The following is a 21,923-nucleotide window of genomic DNA, read 5'->3' as shown; positions in this document are numbered from 1 at the left end:
GTCTGAGACCACTTGTCAACATACTGCTATTTTGTTATATTGCTTACTTTTTTCATGACAAATGCTATTATATTAAATCAACATGAATTTCATAATCTAAAAGTGGCAATATCTGTTACCATGTTCTGTTAAGATATGCAAGTGGCTGGTAGATTTGCTTCACTCGCTAGCCAAAAAACAATAGTAGTCATTGAGTGGCTGGTAAAATCTGAACATTCACCAGCCATTTTTGAAATCTGCAAGTCAACTTGCAACCATTGAGATAACTAGAGGAAATCTTACCTTTTGTACAAAGGAGTTAAGTTGGTCCACACCACAAATTTCCTTAAATTTGATTGCTGACCCAGAAACAGTGAAAAATCTTAAATATTTCTTATTAGTTTTACGTAATTACTTTCTGTATCCTCCTATATTCTATGATTTAGCTATTCAAACCCACAGTAACCAAAAACACTGTGACATTGATACATTTTACATCAGATGATTGCAAATTACACAAAACATTTACCCTGTGACCTTCTGTAAGCCTCTAAAGGCAAAAAACATTTTGTTTAACTAGTATATAACTTAATGTTGTAGTCATGTTTGTGCTTCCTCATCTTAGCTTCTACCAGTTAAAAAAATGTAAACAAAGTCAAGACTAAACAAAAGGTGATGGCTTTTATTAGGTTATAATTTACAGAGGATGGGGAAAGGAAAAAGAGAGCAAGTATAATTTTATATTTCATGTTTCTGTATTCTTTTGCTTTTGTTGATCCGTCTGAATACTCAGTTCCTCGTCTAGACGCTCTTTAGCCCGCACCACCTGTACACAGACACACATACAAACAATGATAATGATGACTGAGAAAAGCAAGACTCAAAATAACTAAATTACAGTGTGGCTCACTCAGAGCACAGAGAGAAAATTGGTGAGAAATCAGTAACAAACTTAAGTTCAAACACGACCCAGTTCAAAGAATGGATTCCTCTTATTGTACATGCTGAGAGTCACATGAGTCATGATTTGATATTGAACACAGACACAAAGGCAGAAAGAGAAATGATCACTGTTTGTTTGGATGTTATGAGCATAACAAGTAAACTGAGTGACTAAGAATATGACCATTGTACCATTGTTTCAAGTTATGGAAGTTTGTTGTAATGTTTTACAACTGTATTTGCGGTTCAATAACCCTAACCCTTAAAACCAGGAAAAGACAACTCTGATGACATATCATGATATTACGATATCCAAAATCTAAGACGATATCTAGCCTCATGTCACGATATCGATATAATATCAATATATTGCCCAGCCCTAGTTATAAGAAATATTTTATTCAAAGTGAAATCAGTATTATAATATCAAATATACATAGCTGTAATAAATAGTTGATTAATCAATCAATAAAAAATTCATCTGCAACTATTTTGATAATCAAATAATTGTTTTTTAAGCAAATATGCCAACAATTTTCTGCTTTTATTTTACTTTTTATCTATCTTTTATCTAACTTGTCTTTGTCATACATGGTAATTAACTAAATATCATTGGGCGTTGGACTGTTGTTGAAACAAAGTCAGACATTTAAAGATGCAACACTATTTTTCAACATTGTAAGAACAAAACGACTAATTGAATCGAGAAAATAATCAGCAGATTAATCAATAGCCCAGCAACAAATCCAACTCCACATAAGGCAGTGCTTTATGTCTCAATGCTCAATACTCTTTTTTTTTTTTTAAATAATTTCATTTATACTTTACACTACTGTGTTTTATCTTAGTTTTTATTCTATTCTTGTGCTTTTTTTTATGTTTTGGGGATCTAAAAACGATTCTACATTTTGTGAAAAATGTAGTCATATTCGCTTCTGTTCTATTCTAAATTACAAGCTTCTTTAATTATCTTCCCCATTACAATATATTTGAAAATAACAGTGTGATGCAAATGCAATACAGCTGATTAATACTTCAATAACAAAAAGATAAAATTGCTCGATCTTAAGATACACAATACTTACTTTTGATTGTAGGTAAAATGAACCGCCTGTTGACTTGTCATTGACTTTGAAAAGGTGTTCATAGTTCTGGGGGAGATACACACATTAGTGTCAGTATTTAGCCAACAGCAATTGATCTTCATTTAAAACATTTTTTGAGAACAAACAAGACACAGATAGACACACTTTCTAACAACTGTAGATTGTTAAAAAGGCAAAAATGCTACGAGTTCAGATGAATCTAAAACTGTGGGGGTGAGTGTTTCATATTCATTAGATTTAGGTTGGGAGAATCCTTCTGCAGGATTTATCATAATCATTGTGTTTCCCACTCAGAATCTGTCTCCTCTTCTAGTGGCACAATGAAACAGTTTGCAGAGCTCAATGAATAATTTTCATGAACTAAGCAGGGTGTTGCACTCATGTAGACAGACACATGTTAAGACAGGTGCTTGTTCAATAAAAAAAAAACTTGACAAGAGAGTGTGTTTGCACCTTCTGAATCTCCTCAGGGGTGAGTGTGGAGATGTTGAGAATTTGCTGAGCCTCTTGCACGGTCATCCCAGTGATGCTGGAGGCGGCAGCGGACTGCTGACCTGCAGTGTTTCTCGCCTGAGCTGCTGCTTGACTGGCTGTAAGGGGAAAAATTTGCAACACATACTCATGTTCACCACTTCATTTCATCAGACATCCTGAATGAATGTGAAAGCACAAAACATTTGACAAAGAGCTGTCAAAGGGAACTAGGGCTGGGTCACACATTGATATTATCTTGTATTTCAGCATGATATGACCTCATCATATTTTATAAACTTCCAGTCTGAGCAGGTTGTACAGTATACTAAAAATTCAGTCCATCATAACACTTGAACACAGTTTGTTACTTTGAACATCAATTTAATTATGTAAAGTGCTTCTGCACACATTTACCATACTGTGATATACAAACAGTTCACAAATTAAAGGAAAAACAAATAAAATGTAACATTTTGGTCCACTACATGACATCCGAACAGCTTCATCACTCAGAGCAACTTTGTATTGATTTGCAGTGACCCTTCCCTCTAAGGGCACAAGTGGACCCAAACCATGCCATCAAATGTCCCCTACACTATAAAAGAGTAACTGAATCTCCCCACTGTAGGGGTCAGGCATGCAGAACTGCACTGTTTTTTCCTTTAATTTGTCATCAATCTGTATATCATTATGGAACAATATCAAAAAGTCAAAACTCCAATGTATTTAATTAGCAATAACATAAAACAAAGAAAAGACCATTTTTGCTTGATATATTGCAGCAACGATTAAACAATAACTAAATGATTGCTCATCAGTCTGCAGACTGATTATTGGACTGTTTTTTTTAATGCACCACTTTTACAAACCACATTGAACCTCTGTCAGACTTATGATTACATTATGGATCATACCTGCATATTCTTGTTTTAAGGCACGAGCAAAAGCACGTCCTACCACTTGAACTCCCATCACAATCACCTGTGCTAGATATTTAGCCTGGAGAGAGAAAAATACATCATGAATGCAAGAATAAATACAAATAGCATTCAACACACCAGTCCTTTGACAGTGCCTGTACCTCTAGCAGTTGATATTACAGAGTGAGTCCTCGTGTAATGTAAGCAGGTGGAAGGAAGGTATAGTTTATGATATCTAAGCTTCTCCCTAATCCAAATGAACAACGTGAAGAGGAGGCAGCCACATTATGCAACAGAGCTGGAAAAGAAACTGCGACAACGTCTCAAGCTCAAGCTAACAGCAGCAAACCTCAACACTAACGTCGGCCAAAAGTCTGTCTATACGAAAACTGTCAAATGTATTCTTACCATTTTTTTCACGTTAAAGGTCTGTTACAGGCAGTGGACGGCTTGTTTTCACACATGTAGCAACACCAGTGAAGGTTACTGAAGGGTCAAAGTTCAAGTTGGCGCGAAGTTTAAGGGAAGCCTGTTTGTAGTGCTGACACCTAGAGGCAGGGCGGTCAAACTGCAGCTTCTCTAGCTCTGCAGCCTCAAAAATGGTTCACATGTGCAGAATTTAAATTTATTTAATTGTATGACTATTGCCAACATTAGTAGTAGTAGTGGTTATTAGGGCCCGAGCACTGACAAGTCAGTGAGGGACCTATTGCTTTTGCCAAGATTCTTATTATTATTATTAAGCACGCTCTTATGCCGCCAAATGAATCGCATTTTTGGTGGCCTAAACATACATGAAAACTCATGAAATTCTGCACACACGTCGCAGCTGGTGAAAATTTATTTAATTTAACGTGATTGGACGCAAGCGTGGTAAGGGGACTCGCTAGCCCCCACACGTCGGGTCATGTGACCACAAATCCTCTCGGATCGGCATGAAATTTAAATATGTCATAGGTCTCATCGGATCATTGGGAAATTAATTTTGTGGAATTTTTTTTACCAAACAGGAAGTTGACCACGCAGCGTGGCGTGCACCAATTTTCATTTTTCGAACACCGCTTTGAGGACTTTATGATGTTCACAGAATCATGAAACCTGCCACGTAGGGAAACCTGCCACGTAGGTTTCAAATCATGAGCTCTTTCATCTGATAGCACATTTGCCCAATATTTTGCCCCAACAGCTCAGTAGCGCCCCCTAATGCCTTTTCCCACTTAGGATGTACTGACAAACTCTAAAACTCACCAAATTAGACACACTCATCAAGACTCACGAATATTATTTTTTGGTATAACCGCAACCTTTTAAGTGCCAAGATGACTCTACAGCGCCCCCTATAACATTAAAAATTGAAGCCCCGTCTTCTACATGCACGTACATGAACGAAATTTAGGATTCATATATATCATGACCAGACGCACAAAAAAGCCTCTTGGACCCATACCGTAACTCCAACATTTATTTGTGCTTTCAAATAATTCATGGATATTGCAAGCTAGAAAAAAACCTTGTCTTGGACCAGACAACAAACAAATGCATCACATCAAAAGCAGGCCAATTGGATCAAAATATCATTACAAAACAAAGCTGCCAGCACCACAAAAAAACAGCAGCTGGTTGAAGTCACTGTTCAGAAAGAGTTACTTCAACCAGAATTTTTTTTCTTCTCCTCCTTTTTTTAAATAGATTCTGGGCTTTTTTGAAATTATTGGGGGCTGCAAGTGTGGATGTTATTTTAAACAATCATGTGATGTATGGGAATGAAATTGTGATATCTGAGTATTACAATTTTTTGGCAAACTATACATGTATTTATTTAATTTACTTATTTACTTACTGTGTGAACTTATCTGTACGTGTGTCTTTCAGTACATTGTATGTGAGCACATCGAGAGCCACTGGAAACTAGAGTCAAAATGCTTGTCTGTTCAAACATAGCTAATAAGGATGATTCTGATTATTTATTTATAACTTACGGGCCGCCACAGTCTCAACCAAAGAGACCTTGATGCTAACAAGCTGAGAAATCACTGCAATTTATGGGTTATTCTTTTATTAATTCACTGTCATTGTCATTGGGACTTAATCACACAAGAATACGTATTAATGGATTCGAAAGGTGTTTATTGCAAGACAATATTGAAAAAAAAAAAATCCACAAACCATTACTCAAGACAGTAAAAAACAAACAATGCTTTACTCACTGTATAAAAAGGAAGTTTGTATTTTTACACAATGGAAGGCAGGTTAATATCCCAAAAATTACAAAGTATGGCGTTTGATTCACAAACACATACAGTCCACAACACTGACAACACCTGCAGTTCATGTGTACAACATGATGCACACAACCATGCGTGGATGAATTGGTTGATTTATTCCAGTCGATCAGTGGTTGTAAACAAACTCAGTTTGTTCAAGCCTGGATTATTGTGGTGATATTGCTGTAGCCCTGATTACGAATTACATGATGGCTGTTATGGCTGCATTGTAAGTTGTTAATACTGTAATGTTATTGTTTCATACACACCGCGATTAAATACTAATAATAAACTTTCAAAAAATCTTATAATGTAAGTGAGGAATGTCTCCCAAACAGTCTGAAAAACCAACAAAGAACATGATTAAATGTCCAGCAAACAAGAAAATAAACAATCCTTTTTAAGCGTACAAAGGCCCCTCTAAAAACTCCAAAAAGGAAGTGGTTTGGCTTTCAATGCCCAGCAACAAAAAGGCAAAAAAAACATCTCATTATAACTGACCTTTAACCTTTTACTTATCACTATTCTATTCCTAGTCAAAATATTCAAATAAATGTAATTGGCACAAATACAGTAACACATTATCATGTTCAAATAGCATTACTTTAACTTTTAACAAAAAAAAAAAGTTAACTTGTGTCTTTAGAAATTCCAGTTTAACGCCAAACATGATACTGGTGACCCTGTTGTACCCTCACTGTGGTTTTTGCATCTGAAGGCTTGAACATGTTAGAGTGATTTTGTGTGTGTGTGTTTTACCTGACTGAAACAGGAAGACAAGGTTTTGTTTTTTTTATCAGATGCATGATGTTTGAGATCATTAACCGTTTTTTGCAACATTACATTTTTCAAAGACACTATTTGACTAGGCGTGATCACCTGACTAACCAGTAGGAAAAAAAGCAAGCAGTGGTCCACTGTGGAGGTAAATGTGCACACAGATAACAACTTTGTACACAATAATTCACAACCATGTATCCCATTATCAGAACATAACATACTAGGCACAAACATTAGACCATTATTCTTTTATATGAGGACACCAGAGTGAACTACCATGCTCATACCATTGCTAAAGACCACAGACACAAATAGAAGCTGTGCTCAAATCATCATCCAGTTTAAAAAAAAAAGTTTGCTTGTTTGTAGACAGTGCAACCCATGATCAGAGGTTAACTGTTAATGTAACATAAAAGCAGAAGTATTATTGCTTTGTTTACCTGCAGTTTGTATTGACTTTGATTTACCTGTTGATTGGAACTATATTATACAATATCAGCGGAGAACGGCGGAACTGTCTGGTATATATTGTTGCATCATGCTGTATTGTGATTTATTTTATTTTTAATACTGTGAATAGTGTGAAATAATTTCATAGTCAGAATAAACTTAACTTAGATTTATCCCAGAATGATTTCTGGAAATTGAGTTTCATACTAAATTTCATGCAGTCTGATATGATGAACATCTGCTTAACCATGTGACATTTGATTTTCAAAACCCGAACATTTTGTGATACATATACTCCTAATACCAGAGCTTTTAATGATTGTGATTTTTCTTTTTACTTCAAACCATTTAGATTATTACATTATACAGTATTCTTTGAGGAAGTGTGCAGGAAGGCTTAGATGTAGCTGATAGAGCTCAGAGGATGACTGAGTGACTCCAGCTGCCCTCTCCTCTCTTTTGTTGGCATCACTGATTGAACTGATTGAAGCGATGTCCTCCTTTAGTCATCCTGGAGAACAGAGAATACAAAGTTAGATGATAGACTCATTATCCTATTGGTCCCTAAAGTCTCCATATTTACATAGCGAGCCCTTGACTACTTTTCTCCATTTCTGCAAACTTCAGCTATAAGAAAATGTGGAGCTGGGCAATAAGCTGCGGTTATCATCTATAAGATTTCAGTGTAACTGTACTGTGATGCCACAATGATACAGTGTTATTTTACAAACTTGTGTTGTTGAAATGAAAGATTATAAAAAAATATATAAAAAAACGAGGCATGAAAGCTTTTGCATAACAGTGGAACAAAGTTAACTCTACTCAACATCAAATAAATTACTTTATATGTGATTTTCCCAACATTTGCTATATCACGCTATACACTGATATTATGTATAATGTTATTTATGTGGAAACAGTCCAAAACCCTGCCAAGTTGTGTTTCTATAAATATATTATGGGATATTCATTTTAGTCATATTGCCCAGCTACCATAAAACCTATTCAATACCTTAAAAATATCGATATTTATCAGTCATAAAGGTTTCTGGATTCCTGAAGAAACCCAAATTCAAACAGGATTTACACTTTAGTGTAAACTTATACAAAACCAAAGAAAACTGCATCCTCAAAAGTTCAGATGAATCAACACAATGTCATGTGTTGTGGGGCAGGATATCTGTCATTAATGTAAGAGCACAACATCAAAAATTGATGAGTGAAAACAATAATGCAGAAAAGTTCCCATTATGCTCACTCACCCACTCGTCCTCATCAACCCCCTCGAAGGACTCCTGTGGCAGCGGGTCGTCCATGTTTCCCAACTTAGCCACCATGGCACTCAGCAGCTGGGACACACACACACACACACACACACACACACACACACACACACACACACACACACACACACACACACACACACACACACACACACACACACACACACACACACACACACACATATTCAATTTCAACATACATCAGTGAAAAGTAACCAGAAACTCTTGCTTCTTATATTCAGCAACTGGGACATATGTACATGGATGTCAACATGGCTAATATGCATAATGGAAACCCAACATATGCTCCAAATGAGATGTACTGGATGACAGCAGACTTACAGTAGAAAAAAATGCACACAATGCTTTAGCTCATCCCCACCTCCTCTTTCTTCTGTTCATCAGTCTTCTCCTCCAGGTAAACAGATGAGGGCAGGTATTTCCTGACTGGAGCCTCTTTTGGGGCCTTGCTCACTGAGAAAATACACACACAACACACACAGGCACATACCATCAAGACACCAGACCATACCCACTGCTGGTATGCAGGCTGTAATGATAAGCAGATATGTGGATTAATACAAATTTCTCTGTGCTTTATGTTAGACAAGGGCACAGACTCTCTGGTTTACGTCCACACCTCGCGTCATGTCTTTAGGCTTCAGGCTGATCTTTCTGTGTTTGCCGTTGATACCGGAGAGCCAAGCAGAGGCGCTGAGCGCTGGTTCCCAGCACACTGCTGTGTCAGGGTACACATCATCCTGGAAGAACTCTTTCTGGAGACCCAAAGCAGACAGGAAGGGAGACTTACAGTGAGGAATGATAAGGACATTTTGGTAAATGCCATATTTATTAGCCATAACACTCAGTAGGGAAGTAGGGCATGCTGTGTTCCCATGTATCCACTAGGTGGAGTCGTTGTCTCACCTTGACACGTGGCACTCTGAAGACCACTGGCTCTATGGTTGTCTTGGTGAGCATTAGTCCCATAGCTATCTCCACATCACGCACATTGCACTCTGTCTTTTGCAGAAAGGCCAAGCCCTGCAGGAATGACACAACCAGATGAGTTACAGGTTGTCCAATAGAGTGCTAAGTGCACGTGTATGGTGACTGACTGATAAAATAAAAAATATGTAAAAGAAAAGTAAGAAAAGTAATGTGGAGATCAGACCAGTACCTTGTGTGGCTCAGGAGAATGAAAACTGCTGCAATCAACAAAGTAGGGAGTCTCAGGGACTATCTCATAAATGTGCACTCGGGTATCGCCCTGGAAAATGGATGAAACATCTTAATGTTACATCAAGTTTTTATTTTATGCAACTTGTGGCAACAATGGCAGTCAGTTCTCTCAAGTTGTTGTTAATGCTCTTACTTTTCCCGTGAGGATGACCACACTGGTGTCAGGGTCATAAAAAGGGATGAGTGTAGAGGGGGAGACGTCGACAGTACTATTAGCTACGGCTCCAGAGGACAGGGAGTCAGCAGAGTACAGGTAGAGAACTCTTTCACTGCGACTGCAGAGACAGAACACGAAGGGTGATTGAATCATGCGGCACGGTTTAGTATAATTAAAGACTTCTGTAGAAAGGTCACACACTTCTGTATTGTAAGAACTGTTAGCAAAAGTCACTGAAATCACTCAAATATATAGATATATTTTTGGCTGATTTATGATACTGTAATACTGTCAAGTTGTATTCAGTACCTGTCAAATCCCGACACCAGCAGGTACTTGCCCTCACACACCCACACTACACGAGCTCCTCTGTGGCCCTCAGGACCTGAACCCTCCTAAAAAAACAGAAAACAGTGACATTACATATGAAAGCTGTGCTACACATTGCTTCCTACTTAAGAGCACCTCCTAGTTATCCAATCTCACTATAGATAATCACAAAAGTGGCTTATTGGTTTTCAAAACAGCAACACAAGATGGTGACAAAAAACATCTTGTAAAGCTTTTGGGTTGTCTTCCACCAAACAGCAGATTAAAAAAGCTCAAAATTGTTAATATTAAAGTGTCAATATGAAAGGAGACAAATCCCATCTCTTTATGGCTGTATCCTACCATATTCCCTCCTTGTGATGTACATACCTGCACAGGTGAAGTAGACTTTCGAGGGTCATAGATGCGAATTTTGCCGTCTTTGCACACTGTGGCCAGGAGCTTACCATCTGGGCTCCAAGCCATGCCAAACACCTGAACGTGAACCACAAGAGAGGGCAAGAAGAGGAAGAAACTCAGTGGCATTCAAAATGAACATTTAACATTTATGATCCTTTTTTTAACATAAAACTTAAGCTGTCCTCTCATCGTGGCTGAAATAAAAATAAAAAATAAAATAAAAACTGAGCTTTGATTTAATAGTTTTTCAGTAATCTTGTATTTTGAGATTAAGATTTAAGTTGTTCCTGGTCACCCACCTGGTCCTCGTGTCCAGTGAGGAGCTTGACCTGCTCTCCGCTCTCCAGGTTCCACAGTCTGACTGTGAGATCATAAGATGAAGACACCAGGAGTCCACTGGCCACAGGGTTAAACCTGATGGAGTAGATTTTCTCCAAGTGGCCTGTGAGGGGTCACATCAGCTGTCAATTAACAATCTATTATAAAGTAAACTGAATTCAGGTGATTTCAGTAGTACTCTTTGTGGAGGCTGTCTTACCTTGCAAGATGAGGTCAGGTTCAGTCAGGGTCTCTTTGAGCCCTCCCTCTGGTACCTGCCACAACCGTATCTTTGCATCATCACCAGCTGGCAAAGTCAGACAGGGAGACAAACATCACACACATGCACTTACAGTATCACCACAGACAGTGAGCAGTCCATCATACAAATATTCATACATTCATATATTCACTCACCCACAGCAAGCTGGTGTGTGTTGAAGGGGTCCCAACAGAGGTCAGACACATTCACAGAGTTTTGGATGGTGGGGAAAGCGGTGTCTGGCAGCCTGCCTGGCTGGGACCGCTGCAAAGGGAGATGAACAAAATCAGTTTAACACACACATACAGTGATCTCAACATATCATATTGTAATATCATCATTGGTTTTAATGGGATAAGTCAACCTGGAGACACCAGCAATTTTTAAAAATCAACAGGACTTCCTAGTCTGTTTCCAGCTGCTGCCTTACCTCCATGATGGCGATTTGGCCTCCAGAGATGGCGAGGGGCACTGCCACACGTTCACGGTTGACACAGAAGCCGTCAGATTCTCCTGGTGTAGTCAGGTTGAGGCCCCGTATGTTGGTGATGTGTGTGTCACGGTGCATGACTGCACCTTGGATGTGACGGAACTTGGAGGTTGGCCCTGGATTAGAGATCATTTTAAATAAACAGCACTACCAGTGAAGAAACATGAATATGAAATGACAAACATCAGAATAAAGATATGTTAGGTGTGCATATGTCTGTTTGGGTGTTCATACCCAGCAGGTTTTGGATATTCTTGGCACTCTGGCTGGGACTGGGGGAGGGGAGGAAGCCTGAGGAGAGGCCGGAGGTGGAGGAGGGAGAGCGGATAGGGGCGGCGCTGCTGCTGGGAGTGCTCAGGGGACTGCTGGAGGTGGAGCAGCCACGTGCCGGATCCTGTTGAACAGTATGTTATGTGTTAACTTGTCAGGATATAAATCTGTTTTACGTTACTATAACTCCTGATATGAAGTCACTAAAACCTTCATGGTAAGATGCTTTTAGAGAATTGAATCCTAGATTAGCTAAAACCTGAGACCATGTTGTAATAAAACATTTTCCACAGATGTCTCTCTCACCTCCTTGCTCACCCCACTGGCCACTTCCTTCTTTGCAGGTGTCTTATTGGCAGCTGGAGCCTTGGGTTTGGGCCGTTTGTCTGACTGGAGGCTGACTTTCTCCACCTGAAGACAAACAGAGCTAATTGCTTAAAATGTCCGTACAATGTAAAGACTGAAAAAACGTATTACTGACATGGAGTATGTCAAGTGTACCTGCTTGTTGCCTCCCTGCCACCACTCGTCAGCAGACATAGCCGGTGTTGTGCCCACTGTGTCTGGGTAAAGGTCTGCATGAAACTCCTGGCCTGAATTCTAGAAGACACACATAACACACATATGCATCCATGAATACATCAATGCAAACATGTACATCACTTGCATGTGTTATGAATTTGGTATATGTGCAGACATGTGAGCAGATCTGTGTGCTGCTTGCGCACCTTGCGAGGGACTTGATAACTGATTGGCACGATGCAGCTGTCTGTCAGCTGAAGCACACGCATCACTTCGCAGGACATGACATCCAATGCCAGCTTGGGAATCGTGGCAACACCTCGTGTTGAAGCATCGGTCAGACAGTGGCTGACTACAGAATTAAGATAGAGAGATGAAAAACATGGGAAAAAAGGAAGAGAAGGGGTCAGAAAGTGGGAAGGAGGACAATATGAACAGACTGATAACAGATGAACAACTGTTACCTTGAGAGAGGAAAGGCTCCGCGGCAGAGACTTCAAAGCAATCAACCACAGTGTCTCCCTGTGTAGGAGAGAACATCAGTAAATCCTTCACTGTATTATAAAGTATGACGCTTAAATCTGTTGAAGGAGAGAATGAAATACTTCTCATGTCAACCCAAGATAATTATCAGCACAAAAATAGAATATAAATCACAGAAATGACAGCTGACCTTCAAAATATGTAACTGTCAGAACTGATGAATATCTGATTGGATTCCAGCCTGAAGTTTTCAGGCTGGAATATGTATGCAGATAATTTATCTACATCTTACCATGCCAGCCAGTATGAGCAGACCAGTGTCATCATCAAACAGAGGGATCAGCGTCCTGAAAGGGTAAAAAGGCAAAATAAGGAGAGGGAAAAACAGAGAGAGAAAGAGTTAAATTAAGCTTAGAGTTGGCACACTGATTAGGCCCACTTTTCACACAATTTAAAAAAATATGTCAGTATCAAGTTTAATTAAAGCGCCACTAGATGGAGCAAAATGCCCAATTTTGGGACACACAAAAGTGTTTCCACAGATTTCCTCTGCAGTTAAGAGTTACAGAGGGAAACAAACTGGTCAACATGTTCAGTTAAACAACTTTACAGACAGACTCAATCACATTCACTCAAAGTCATTCACTGTGATTTCATTTTGTACCATTAAGGCTGAAAAGCTTATTACAAATGGTAAAAATTAGCATTGATTTCATGAGGAACCACACTGAAACAAATGACTTTCTCATAATTTAGTTAATCTGATGATCATTTCTTCAATTCATTGATGAATTTTAGTTTGCAAATGTCAGAAACCATCTTTAAGTGACTTGTTTTGTCCAACAAACCAAACAGTATTCAATTTACTGTCACATGAGACCAAGAATACAACAAAGCCTCACAATAAGGCATCTGCAACCAGATGTTTTACATTTTTGCTTGAGAAATAATAACTTCTTTATCAGTTGGAATAGTTGCGGAATAATTCTGTTGATGGATCCAACAGAATAACTGTTTTAGCTGACCTTAGCCCAGGCAGGCCTCATGAAGGCTACAGTCACCTGCCTCCTCTCAAATCTGAGGTAAGAAGATTGAAGAAACTGAATGGGCTTTTTACTAAATGGGTAGAGTCCAATTGGCTGGAGTAACGAAACCAAACAGGAAATCATGACTTGGACAGAGGCACACTTGCACAGGCAAAGTTGGCAAGTCTCCCCTTCATATTCTCCCCATACTGTATGTTTTGAACTCTCTCCTCTTTCCTCCCTTCATCAACAACAGAAAAAGTCAGCATGCTGTATTATTCTCCAGGGCTGCTCCAGTGTCAGAGGAAGAGGACAGAGTGCTGGTTGATCTAACCACTTCACATCACAAGGCCAGAGATAGGCTGCCTGAAGTGGAGAGGCATTTCCAGTGATTGGCTTATGATGACGACCTTGTGTAAGTGTACTATTCTAGAGAAACGCCATTCGGCTGCCTCCACATCAACTGAGAATGACAGAGTGGTGATGTAATGCTCCGAGTATGACAGCATAATGACAGACTAAGTTTGAGTATCTTAAGCGACTGCTTATGGTGACACGCAATGGTTTCTACTGCGTGTGACAGTGACAGAGACAGAGACAGAGAGAGAGAGAGAGAGAGAGAGAGAGAGAGAGAGAGAGAGAGAGAGAGAGAGAGAGAGAGAGTGTGTGTGTGTGTGTGTGTGTGTGTGTGTGTGTGTGTGTGTGTGTGTGTGTGTGTGTAGTTTTAAGTTAGTCACTAAAACTACACACTAAGACAACCTGCAATTATTCTGCAGTTGTAACAGCCCAAATCCTTTCTTTCCGTTTATACATCTTTTCCATGTGACAAGGATCTCTACATTATTTTCATTTTCATTTTAGTCTTTTGTTACATTTTAAGAGGTAATTTTGCTCTTGGCCGTTTGCACTAATTGCAGGCAGAGAAACGACTGAATGCCAGTCATGACTGTGAAGTTGAAGTTACATTTTTCTGATAAACTAGCCTGCCAAGGGGAAACTATCCAGAAAAATGTATTTATATTGTATGTGGGTTATGTCAAAAGTTGTGTTTATTAGGAGAGTTTCTGAGTTAATCAAGTGACGCTGCACAAAGCTGCTGCTCTGCATGATTGTAGAATGATTGAAAAGGGGAACAAATCTTCTATGTTATTATGTAGCATTGCACATAGTCTTTACCGTTAGGCCTTATTTTAGTACATTAATCATTTCCTAAAAAAACTTTTTATCACCAAGTTTCTTACTCTGACAATAATGCAAGTGTTTCCACCCATTATATGTCTTTTTTTTTAAAAACATGTAGCTCTTTGAGACAAATTTGTGACTGCAAATGTCAGACTAATGTTTTTTTTCCATCCAAAGTATTTCTGTCATGTTAAAGTGGACACACATGGAGCTGGCTTGTTATCAGAAGCCTCTATTTTTCATCCTCACTGTCTTTGATTCACCAACAAACTAGACCTGTCCCAGACCTGTTCCTGTTAATGCCTCTCACATCGCTCCCTCCCTCTATCCCCAGCCTGTGAAGTCAGCAAGGGGCGGCCACGCTTCGTTAGGGGGACTGTGTGTTCCCATGTCCGAGTCAGCCCGCAGGGAGTCCCTAAGCACCTCCATTCCCACACCCCTCTCGCTGCCTGCCTTCCTCTCCCAAACTTACTCTTTCCCATTCCCTGTCAAACACCACTACCTTGCACCCTGCACTCTCTTTGTGCCTCCAGTCCCAATTATTTCTCCAAATTGCCGTCACTTTCTCCTTCCCTTATCTCTGGTTTTCTCACAGTAAACGTACAAGTCAAACAGCCACGTAATAGAAGTGGAGCTTTATCACTGATAATGGCCTCTGTTTACTATCACTTTCATGCTCCATCTCACCAGCCCATTTTCCCACACAGGACATATACACATGCAAGCACACATTTATGCACACAAATGCACAAGTACACATACATACATGTGCTAATAACACAGCTTAATGATGTATGTGCACATGCATTAATAACGTGTAGTTATGCACATGCAGGGTTAATTGTGGGAGTGAGCTGGTTGTTGCAGATCTCAATCACATGGGCTGATTGTGAATGAAAAGAAAACGATTATAGACCTCATTCATGCTCTTAGGAGAGAGGTTGTAAATAGGTGTGTGCGCGTAGTACCGAATCCAGCCTGACACACTAATCCAGACATAAGCTTTATTCAGTTCATTGAGTGTGTGACTCAAACAGGTTTAACCTCAGACACACACATATGCTAATTGGTCCTAAAAAAAACAACAACAGTAAAACGTTTCTGAGTTATGGCATAGGAGAGAGAGTAAAAATCCCATCTGGATGACATGAACAGCAGCTAAAAAACGCTTCACCATGGAAAGATTTAACTCCATAAACTGAAAATTTAGTACTTTCCAGTCTCTTACTGTCAGGGCTATCTGCTTCCACTAACATCTCAACACCTTTACAACTCTTCCAGCACTCAGCAATGAGCCGCCTGATGCTCCAGAAATCCTCCTGGCTTCAGTCTGTCACTGGCAATATGTTCCTATCAGAGTTCACACAAAACAGAGAGCAGAGCGAGTCTCCCGCCTCGTCTGCCATCACCTCACACAACTCTCACACACACACACAGAACCAAATGCACATCATAAAATGACCTTCTGACCATGACAGCAGCCTTCAGCACCAGCAGATATGATGGGTATATTACTCTGCTGTCATGTGCATCTGCGTGTGTGCACGTATGCCAGAATCTGAGCCAGCCCAGGTATATTATCATTATGAGAATGTGTTGTCGTATGATAACACAAGAGATGCTGGAATAACTGACTAATGGAGGGCCAGACAAATGGATCTGATGATAGACAGACACAGAAATGGTGTGTGTGTGTGTTTAAAGCAATATAGTGCATGTGATAGGGAATTTGCAGCTGAGATTATGGAGGAGAGAAAACCTACAGTTTGACTGAGCAAAAATGTTAATGACGGGCGCTGCAATTAAATGATGGAAACACACACACATACATAAAATCCTTCCAGAAACACATTAAGGTAAAGAGATAATCACCGTATTATGAGTAAAAACTGCAGTCACACATGGCTCATTCCTGTGCACGCACCATCAATATGCTTACCAGCATGACAAAATATGAAATGTATGAAATATGCACACAACACACACACTGTGCACTTGTATGAGTACATATAGGCAAGTCGAGGCGCGGTGATAGCATCATACACGCACAGCACCTTATTTTATACAGTATATAGGTGAAGCTAATGAAAGCAGCCTGTAGAGGTATAAGGTTATAGGTTGAGCTGCAGCAGCTATGACCAGATCAGTATCAGTCAAAGGGACCTTTCTCTGTCATATGAGATCATGGCCTTTAACTAGGCCAGCCGAAGTGCTAAAAACACACACTAGACAGCACAATAAGATCCAGCCAGGTAGGCGCTGGTCAGAAAGTAGAGAAGAAAGAGAGAGGAGAAATTTGGGGAATATACAACCAAAACAAAGCAGCTGGTTGTCTACTTCTATATTTTAGCTGGACAGACTTTGAAAAAAACTTTTAAAATCCTAAAAAGTTATAAATAAAGACATATATACGTATACATACACATTGGAGATTGCAGTTTTCCTTAGGCTTAAATTACAGATTCACTTTTAGATTACATCATTCAAATAATACTAATAAGAAACAATTTTGAGTAAAGCTACACCAATGATAGATTTTGCTAAGCGGGACATTTTACAGTTGAAAAATAAACACGTTCTGGTAGACAAACTTGTGATAGGTATTGCTATTTCTGAACTACCCTAAAGATATTTGTGGTATTTTATTTATTTATTGGTAATTCTTTTTACTTATTGGCCAAACTGTATGCTGATGAGCTGGTATCATCCAACTCTAATTCTGGCTCGTCTAACGACAAACTGAATGTGAAGAATAAATAACGATGTGTATCCTGTGCATAATAGTGCCGACTCTCCACAACACAGAAAATCAGCTGCTTTATGTGGTCTGACCTCAGCTTTAGTCACTGTTCATTCTGTTTTGATTTCATCCTTTTTCTCTCTGTCATCCACCCCCCTCCCCTCTTCCTTTCCACTCCCTTGGTTATGTCATTCCATTCAGTGGGAGTGAGTGAGCGATGCAGCACTATCACTGAGGGTGAAGGATCTGCTGAACTGTGAACTCAAACAGTCCACTTTATCAGCCCTCCTGCCTTCATAGACTGCAGGCCTGTAGCTCGTTCTGCTGTGCAGGCTCGCCTCTGCTGTCCTGTCAGGCAGAGTGAAACTAGAGCTGCTGTGGCCGTAAAATAATGTTTGGATTATAACACAGGGTCGCAAGAACACTTGAGGTGGGTCACGCCAAAAACAGTGGACATGTTGTTGGAGACTTCAAGTCACAGAGTTTGACTGTGAGAGTGCACAAAGGTTTTCCCAGCAGTTCCAGCTGACAGTGGGTCAACACTCATTCCCATACTACTTTTTAAATTTAAATTTAATGACAGCTAAGGTCTGATTTTGTGAGGTTCAATAACTCAAAATAAGCACAGTTTGGCGCCACAGGAGCTTATTGGTTAAGACGTACACCGCATAACTGCAAGGTCGGAGGTTTTGATTCCATCTGTGGACCTTTTTTGCATATCATACCTTCTCTCTGATTGTTTCCTGTCTCTCTACACTGTCAAACTGTAACTTAATTAAAGGCAAGAATCGTGAAAAATAAAGTTAAAAAAAGAAGATAGCAACATAGATAGTAGAAGCTGTAGGTTTTAGTTATGTTGGTGAAATAATTTAGTATCAAAATGTGGCTGAAACAAACATCATCACAGGATCTTTCTTTAAATCTTAAATGTTGATGAATTTGGGTGCTGTTTTTGTGTTCTCTGTTTTTGAATATACCTCTTCTTGGCGATATGTGTTAGTTTTCACATTTAAGAAAAAACTCAAAAGTATGCAAAAGTACTAGAACATGTAGTTATCTGTTAAACTGCAATTATCATTTAATACACTGTAACTGTAAGTAAATTTTAACACCATCACTCATTTTCAATAACATTTTAGGCCTTATTTTATCTTCCCCACACAAACACACTATCACTGATGAGGCAGATCTGATAGTGTAGAAAATGAATCAGCAAAACTATTTGGTATGTTGAACAATTTACTGCAACTAAAGAGCTGTATCTCCCATTTAAAAGGATGACCATATGAGCACATGCTTTTTCATTGTCTTAAGTTATTTTCATCATTGCTATCTGATAACGAGAGGTCATATGACTAGCAGATTATTTATTTGTTCTGATGATAAACCCTGCCCTCTTCCTGTCTTCATAGTTTTCTGTGACAGCCACTCTTGCTGTTCCAGTGTTATTACTCTTGTGTAAGGGTATTGGACACACCTAATGGATTTAAGCACACTTAGGCTGAAGGTCCATGGGTCTTCACATTTCCCAGACAATGGAAGGACTGGTGCGGAATAATCCACTGCTGATTAAATGGGATTCGTAACAGAACACTGGACCAGTGAAGCCGTTTCCAGGATAGTAAATCCTGGTTTGGTTTCTAGTGTTGTTTTAAGAATGTGAAATATTTTTTTATAGTGATAGAGAATTAGAGACAACGGTTAATACAGTATTAAACTTAGTTTAAGATCATGGAAAGAAGACCAAAACAGTCAACAAATGGTTTGGCAATTCAAACTTTGAGGCATAACATATGAGCAAACAATGCCCAAGCGAACATATAAACAATACATCACGACTGATGAACTTTGTCACCTTTGTAAACTCACAAGTTACACTGAGGAATCAAACCTCTGCGCTTGTAGTGTCTGAATTTGTATAAATGTTTCCATTAGCTCCATCAGAGCTCCAAAGCATGCACCACAGAAGCTAAACCACAGGGTCACAGCAAGGGCAGCTTCAATCTAAAACTTCAACTCACAATGGTTGGATGTTACATCAGAGTTACACCATTATTAAAACCAAATTCATATGGTTGTCCTCACCTCATTCCCACAGAGATAAAAGTTTCAGACCTGATCGTCTGCCACCTGACTTAAATGTGGCTTGATTTCTCATTGTTTCTGGACAAGAGGCAGTGAAGAGAATGATAATTTGTTTGTTTTTTATTAGCCCCAGCTTTAACCTTTCATGTATAGTAATTCTATTCAAATCACAAGGCTAAACATCTGTTTTTCCTCAAACAGAAATCCCTGAAAATCTCTGAATAACCAAGTCGGTCATTTAACACACTTAATGTAAAAAAAAGAAAAGGATTTGTCATCAATTTGTGCAACTGTACTTCCTACAGTAATATGTGTATGTAGCAAAAAATTACATATGTCAGTGCTCTTTTTTTTAATTGAATGGAACTTTTTTTCATCCAGATGATTAAAAAAGCCTTTGACCTGTCAGTAAATACCTTCAAAACAGCTGTAAATGTTATTAAACAACCTTTTGGGTTCTCCATAAATGAAGAAACAGATCCTTAGGTCTACATGATAGCCTCAAACTCCAGCAAGGTTCTTAAAAGCTAAGACTCAGCTCTGTTTGGGGTAGCATTGAATGCAGCCTCAAAGCCATGATGAGTTCAAGGATGCTCAGCAGGTGTCAAGCTGCACAGTTGCCCTGCTGAGCACTGAAATGTACTGAAGTGCAACATACTTTCTCCTCCGTGTTGTAGGTGTGTGTGTGTTGTTTCCAGTGTGTGTGTGTTTAATAAGTGCACTGGGCCTGCCTGCCTAGCTACCTTCAGTAGCCAGTTCATTAGAAAGGAATTAGAGTTGACGCACTGCATTACTGAGAGGTAAAGAAAAGCCAGGATTGTTGGTGGAGGGGCCAGCTGTGGCCACGTCTGAGCCCGAGTGACGAGGCTCTCAGATGGGCTGCCAAGCGGTTGCTCTCCCCTCTCTCCTCGCTTCACCGGGCCCCCGTCCCGGGCCCCTGACAATCGGCATACACATGTACAGGCACACATGCACGTGCATACAGGCATGCTCAGGATTTAATTAAACTCACTGAGTCCCATGTCAACAGGTCAACAGGTCTGCAGTGACCCCTCTGACACCCCCCCCCCCCCACACACACACACACACACACTCCCAGTTCCACATACAACCACATGCAAAGTTGCCAGAGGGAAAAAATAAAAAAAAACTTTAGCAGTCATTTTCCTCCTGTCCTCAAGAAACAGTATAACGCTTCATTACCATTCCAACTTGTCGTCAGTGCAGCTCCGTCTTCACAATGCTACGAGCAGCTACAATCTGCGCCGCACATCTCAGCTAATCCTTGTTTGCAGGGAAACAATGAGCCCGCAACAAGACAGTCCATTCTGCATCAGCCACATACCAGATCTTTACACAATATCAAGTATGTGAAGAAAAACAACCCTTTACAATATAATAGACACTTAGACACAATTTAACACACCGTGCTGTCTGACCACTTGAGGGACAGCGTGTATGTTTTGCATAATGTTGACATGAAAAATGGAAACCCCAATCTTTATTTTTACAAGAGGAGACAGAGAGAGAGAGAAACCCAGGGCGTCAGCTGGTTTAACATATGATTACACAGACCAATTAAAGACTACTTATCTGAGATGACTACGAGACATTAGAAACTCTCTTGCATACAAACGCTCATGCAGACATATAAATGCGTGGTAAACTGGTCCAGGCGGGCTGAGCCATAAAGCAGCCGGGTCCCTGGTCATAAACTGGCAGGAGCTCTCAGGCTCTCAGACCCTCGACCCCGCTCTGTGGACAGGGAGGGCTCAAGGGTGGACTTGGGTGCAGGGGAGGGGGGGCAATAGAAGGATGTGGGTGGGCATAAAGGTGTCAGGGTAGGACAGACTGAATGGGAGGTCAAGGCGTGAAAACTCTAAATCGGAAGCATGAATCTTTTGAATGCACTCTGATAAAAGTAAGACAGTTTGTACTTTCAATCCTGACATATGCTTGAGTCTGTGTTTGCATCTGTGATGTCTGAGTCTTTAAAGGGCTTGTTGACGACTGCGGAGGCCCGGAAGAGTTGTGTTCCGCATTAACCCTGGGGTTCAGCATCAAGGGCCTAGGCTAGATGACCATTAAATAACCTGTCGGCTGGGGCCTGGGAACCGACCTGCAACCACGACTGCCTCAGACGAGAGGAGAGAGAGGAAAGGATGGCACGAAGGATAGAATGAGAAGGGGTGACTGTCACGACCTTATCGACCCTCTGTG

At 39.9% G+C, this 21,923-nt stretch overlaps 2 protein-coding genes across 2 annotated transcripts in view; both read right to left on the bottom strand.

The window, feature by feature from the left end:
- Positions 1-641: 641 nt before the first annotated feature.
- pam16 (presequence translocase associated motor 16) lies at positions 642-3,925 on the bottom strand. Its single transcript, XM_062437991.1, has 5 exons — positions 3,830-3,925; positions 3,416-3,500; positions 2,481-2,617; positions 2,007-2,072; positions 642-805 (listed from the first exon to the last, which is right to left on the bottom strand). The coding sequence occupies exons 1-5, from the start codon at positions 3,830-3,832 to the stop codon at positions 725-727; spliced, it is 372 nt and encodes a 123-aa protein (XP_062293975.1). The 5' UTR covers positions 3,833-3,925; the 3' UTR covers positions 642-724.
- Positions 3,926-5,527: 1,602 nt separating this feature from the next.
- Positions 5,528-21,923, bottom strand: part of coro7 (coronin 7) — a 106,493-nt gene continuing 90,097 nt past the window's right edge. Inside the window, exons 10-28 of the mRNA XM_062437990.1 lie at positions 12,964-13,018; positions 12,653-12,710; positions 12,395-12,540; positions 12,168-12,266; positions 11,973-12,077; positions 11,631-11,790; positions 11,337-11,512; positions 11,062-11,170; positions 10,865-10,951; positions 10,626-10,768; positions 10,297-10,401; positions 9,907-9,992; positions 9,574-9,715; positions 9,379-9,468; positions 9,126-9,242; positions 8,839-8,974; positions 8,581-8,672; positions 8,178-8,264; positions 5,528-7,426 (exon numbers count right to left, since the gene is read on the bottom strand). Coding sequence (XP_062293974.1) covers positions 7,418-7,426; positions 8,178-8,264; positions 8,581-8,672; positions 8,839-8,974; positions 9,126-9,242; positions 9,379-9,468; positions 9,574-9,715; positions 9,907-9,992; positions 10,297-10,401; positions 10,626-10,768; positions 10,865-10,951; positions 11,062-11,170; positions 11,337-11,512; positions 11,631-11,790; positions 11,973-12,077; positions 12,168-12,266; positions 12,395-12,540; positions 12,653-12,710; positions 12,964-13,018 — 2,002 coding nt within the window. The 3' untranslated portion in view covers positions 5,528-7,417. The remainder of the gene's footprint in view (positions 7,427-8,177; positions 8,265-8,580; positions 8,673-8,838; positions 8,975-9,125; positions 9,243-9,378; positions 9,469-9,573; positions 9,716-9,906; positions 9,993-10,296; positions 10,402-10,625; positions 10,769-10,864; positions 10,952-11,061; positions 11,171-11,336; positions 11,513-11,630; positions 11,791-11,972; positions 12,078-12,167; positions 12,267-12,394; positions 12,541-12,652; positions 12,711-12,963; positions 13,019-21,923) is intronic.

Source organism: Scomber scombrus, chromosome 18 (assembly GCF_963691925.1).
Source record: "Scomber scombrus chromosome 18, fScoSco1.1, whole genome shotgun sequence".
NCBI classification, from domain to species: Eukaryota; Metazoa; Chordata; class Actinopteri; order Scombriformes; family Scombridae; genus Scomber; species Scomber scombrus.
The sequence above is the reverse complement of the archived record's forward strand: the minus strand, read 5'-3'. Positions and strand labels throughout refer to the sequence as shown.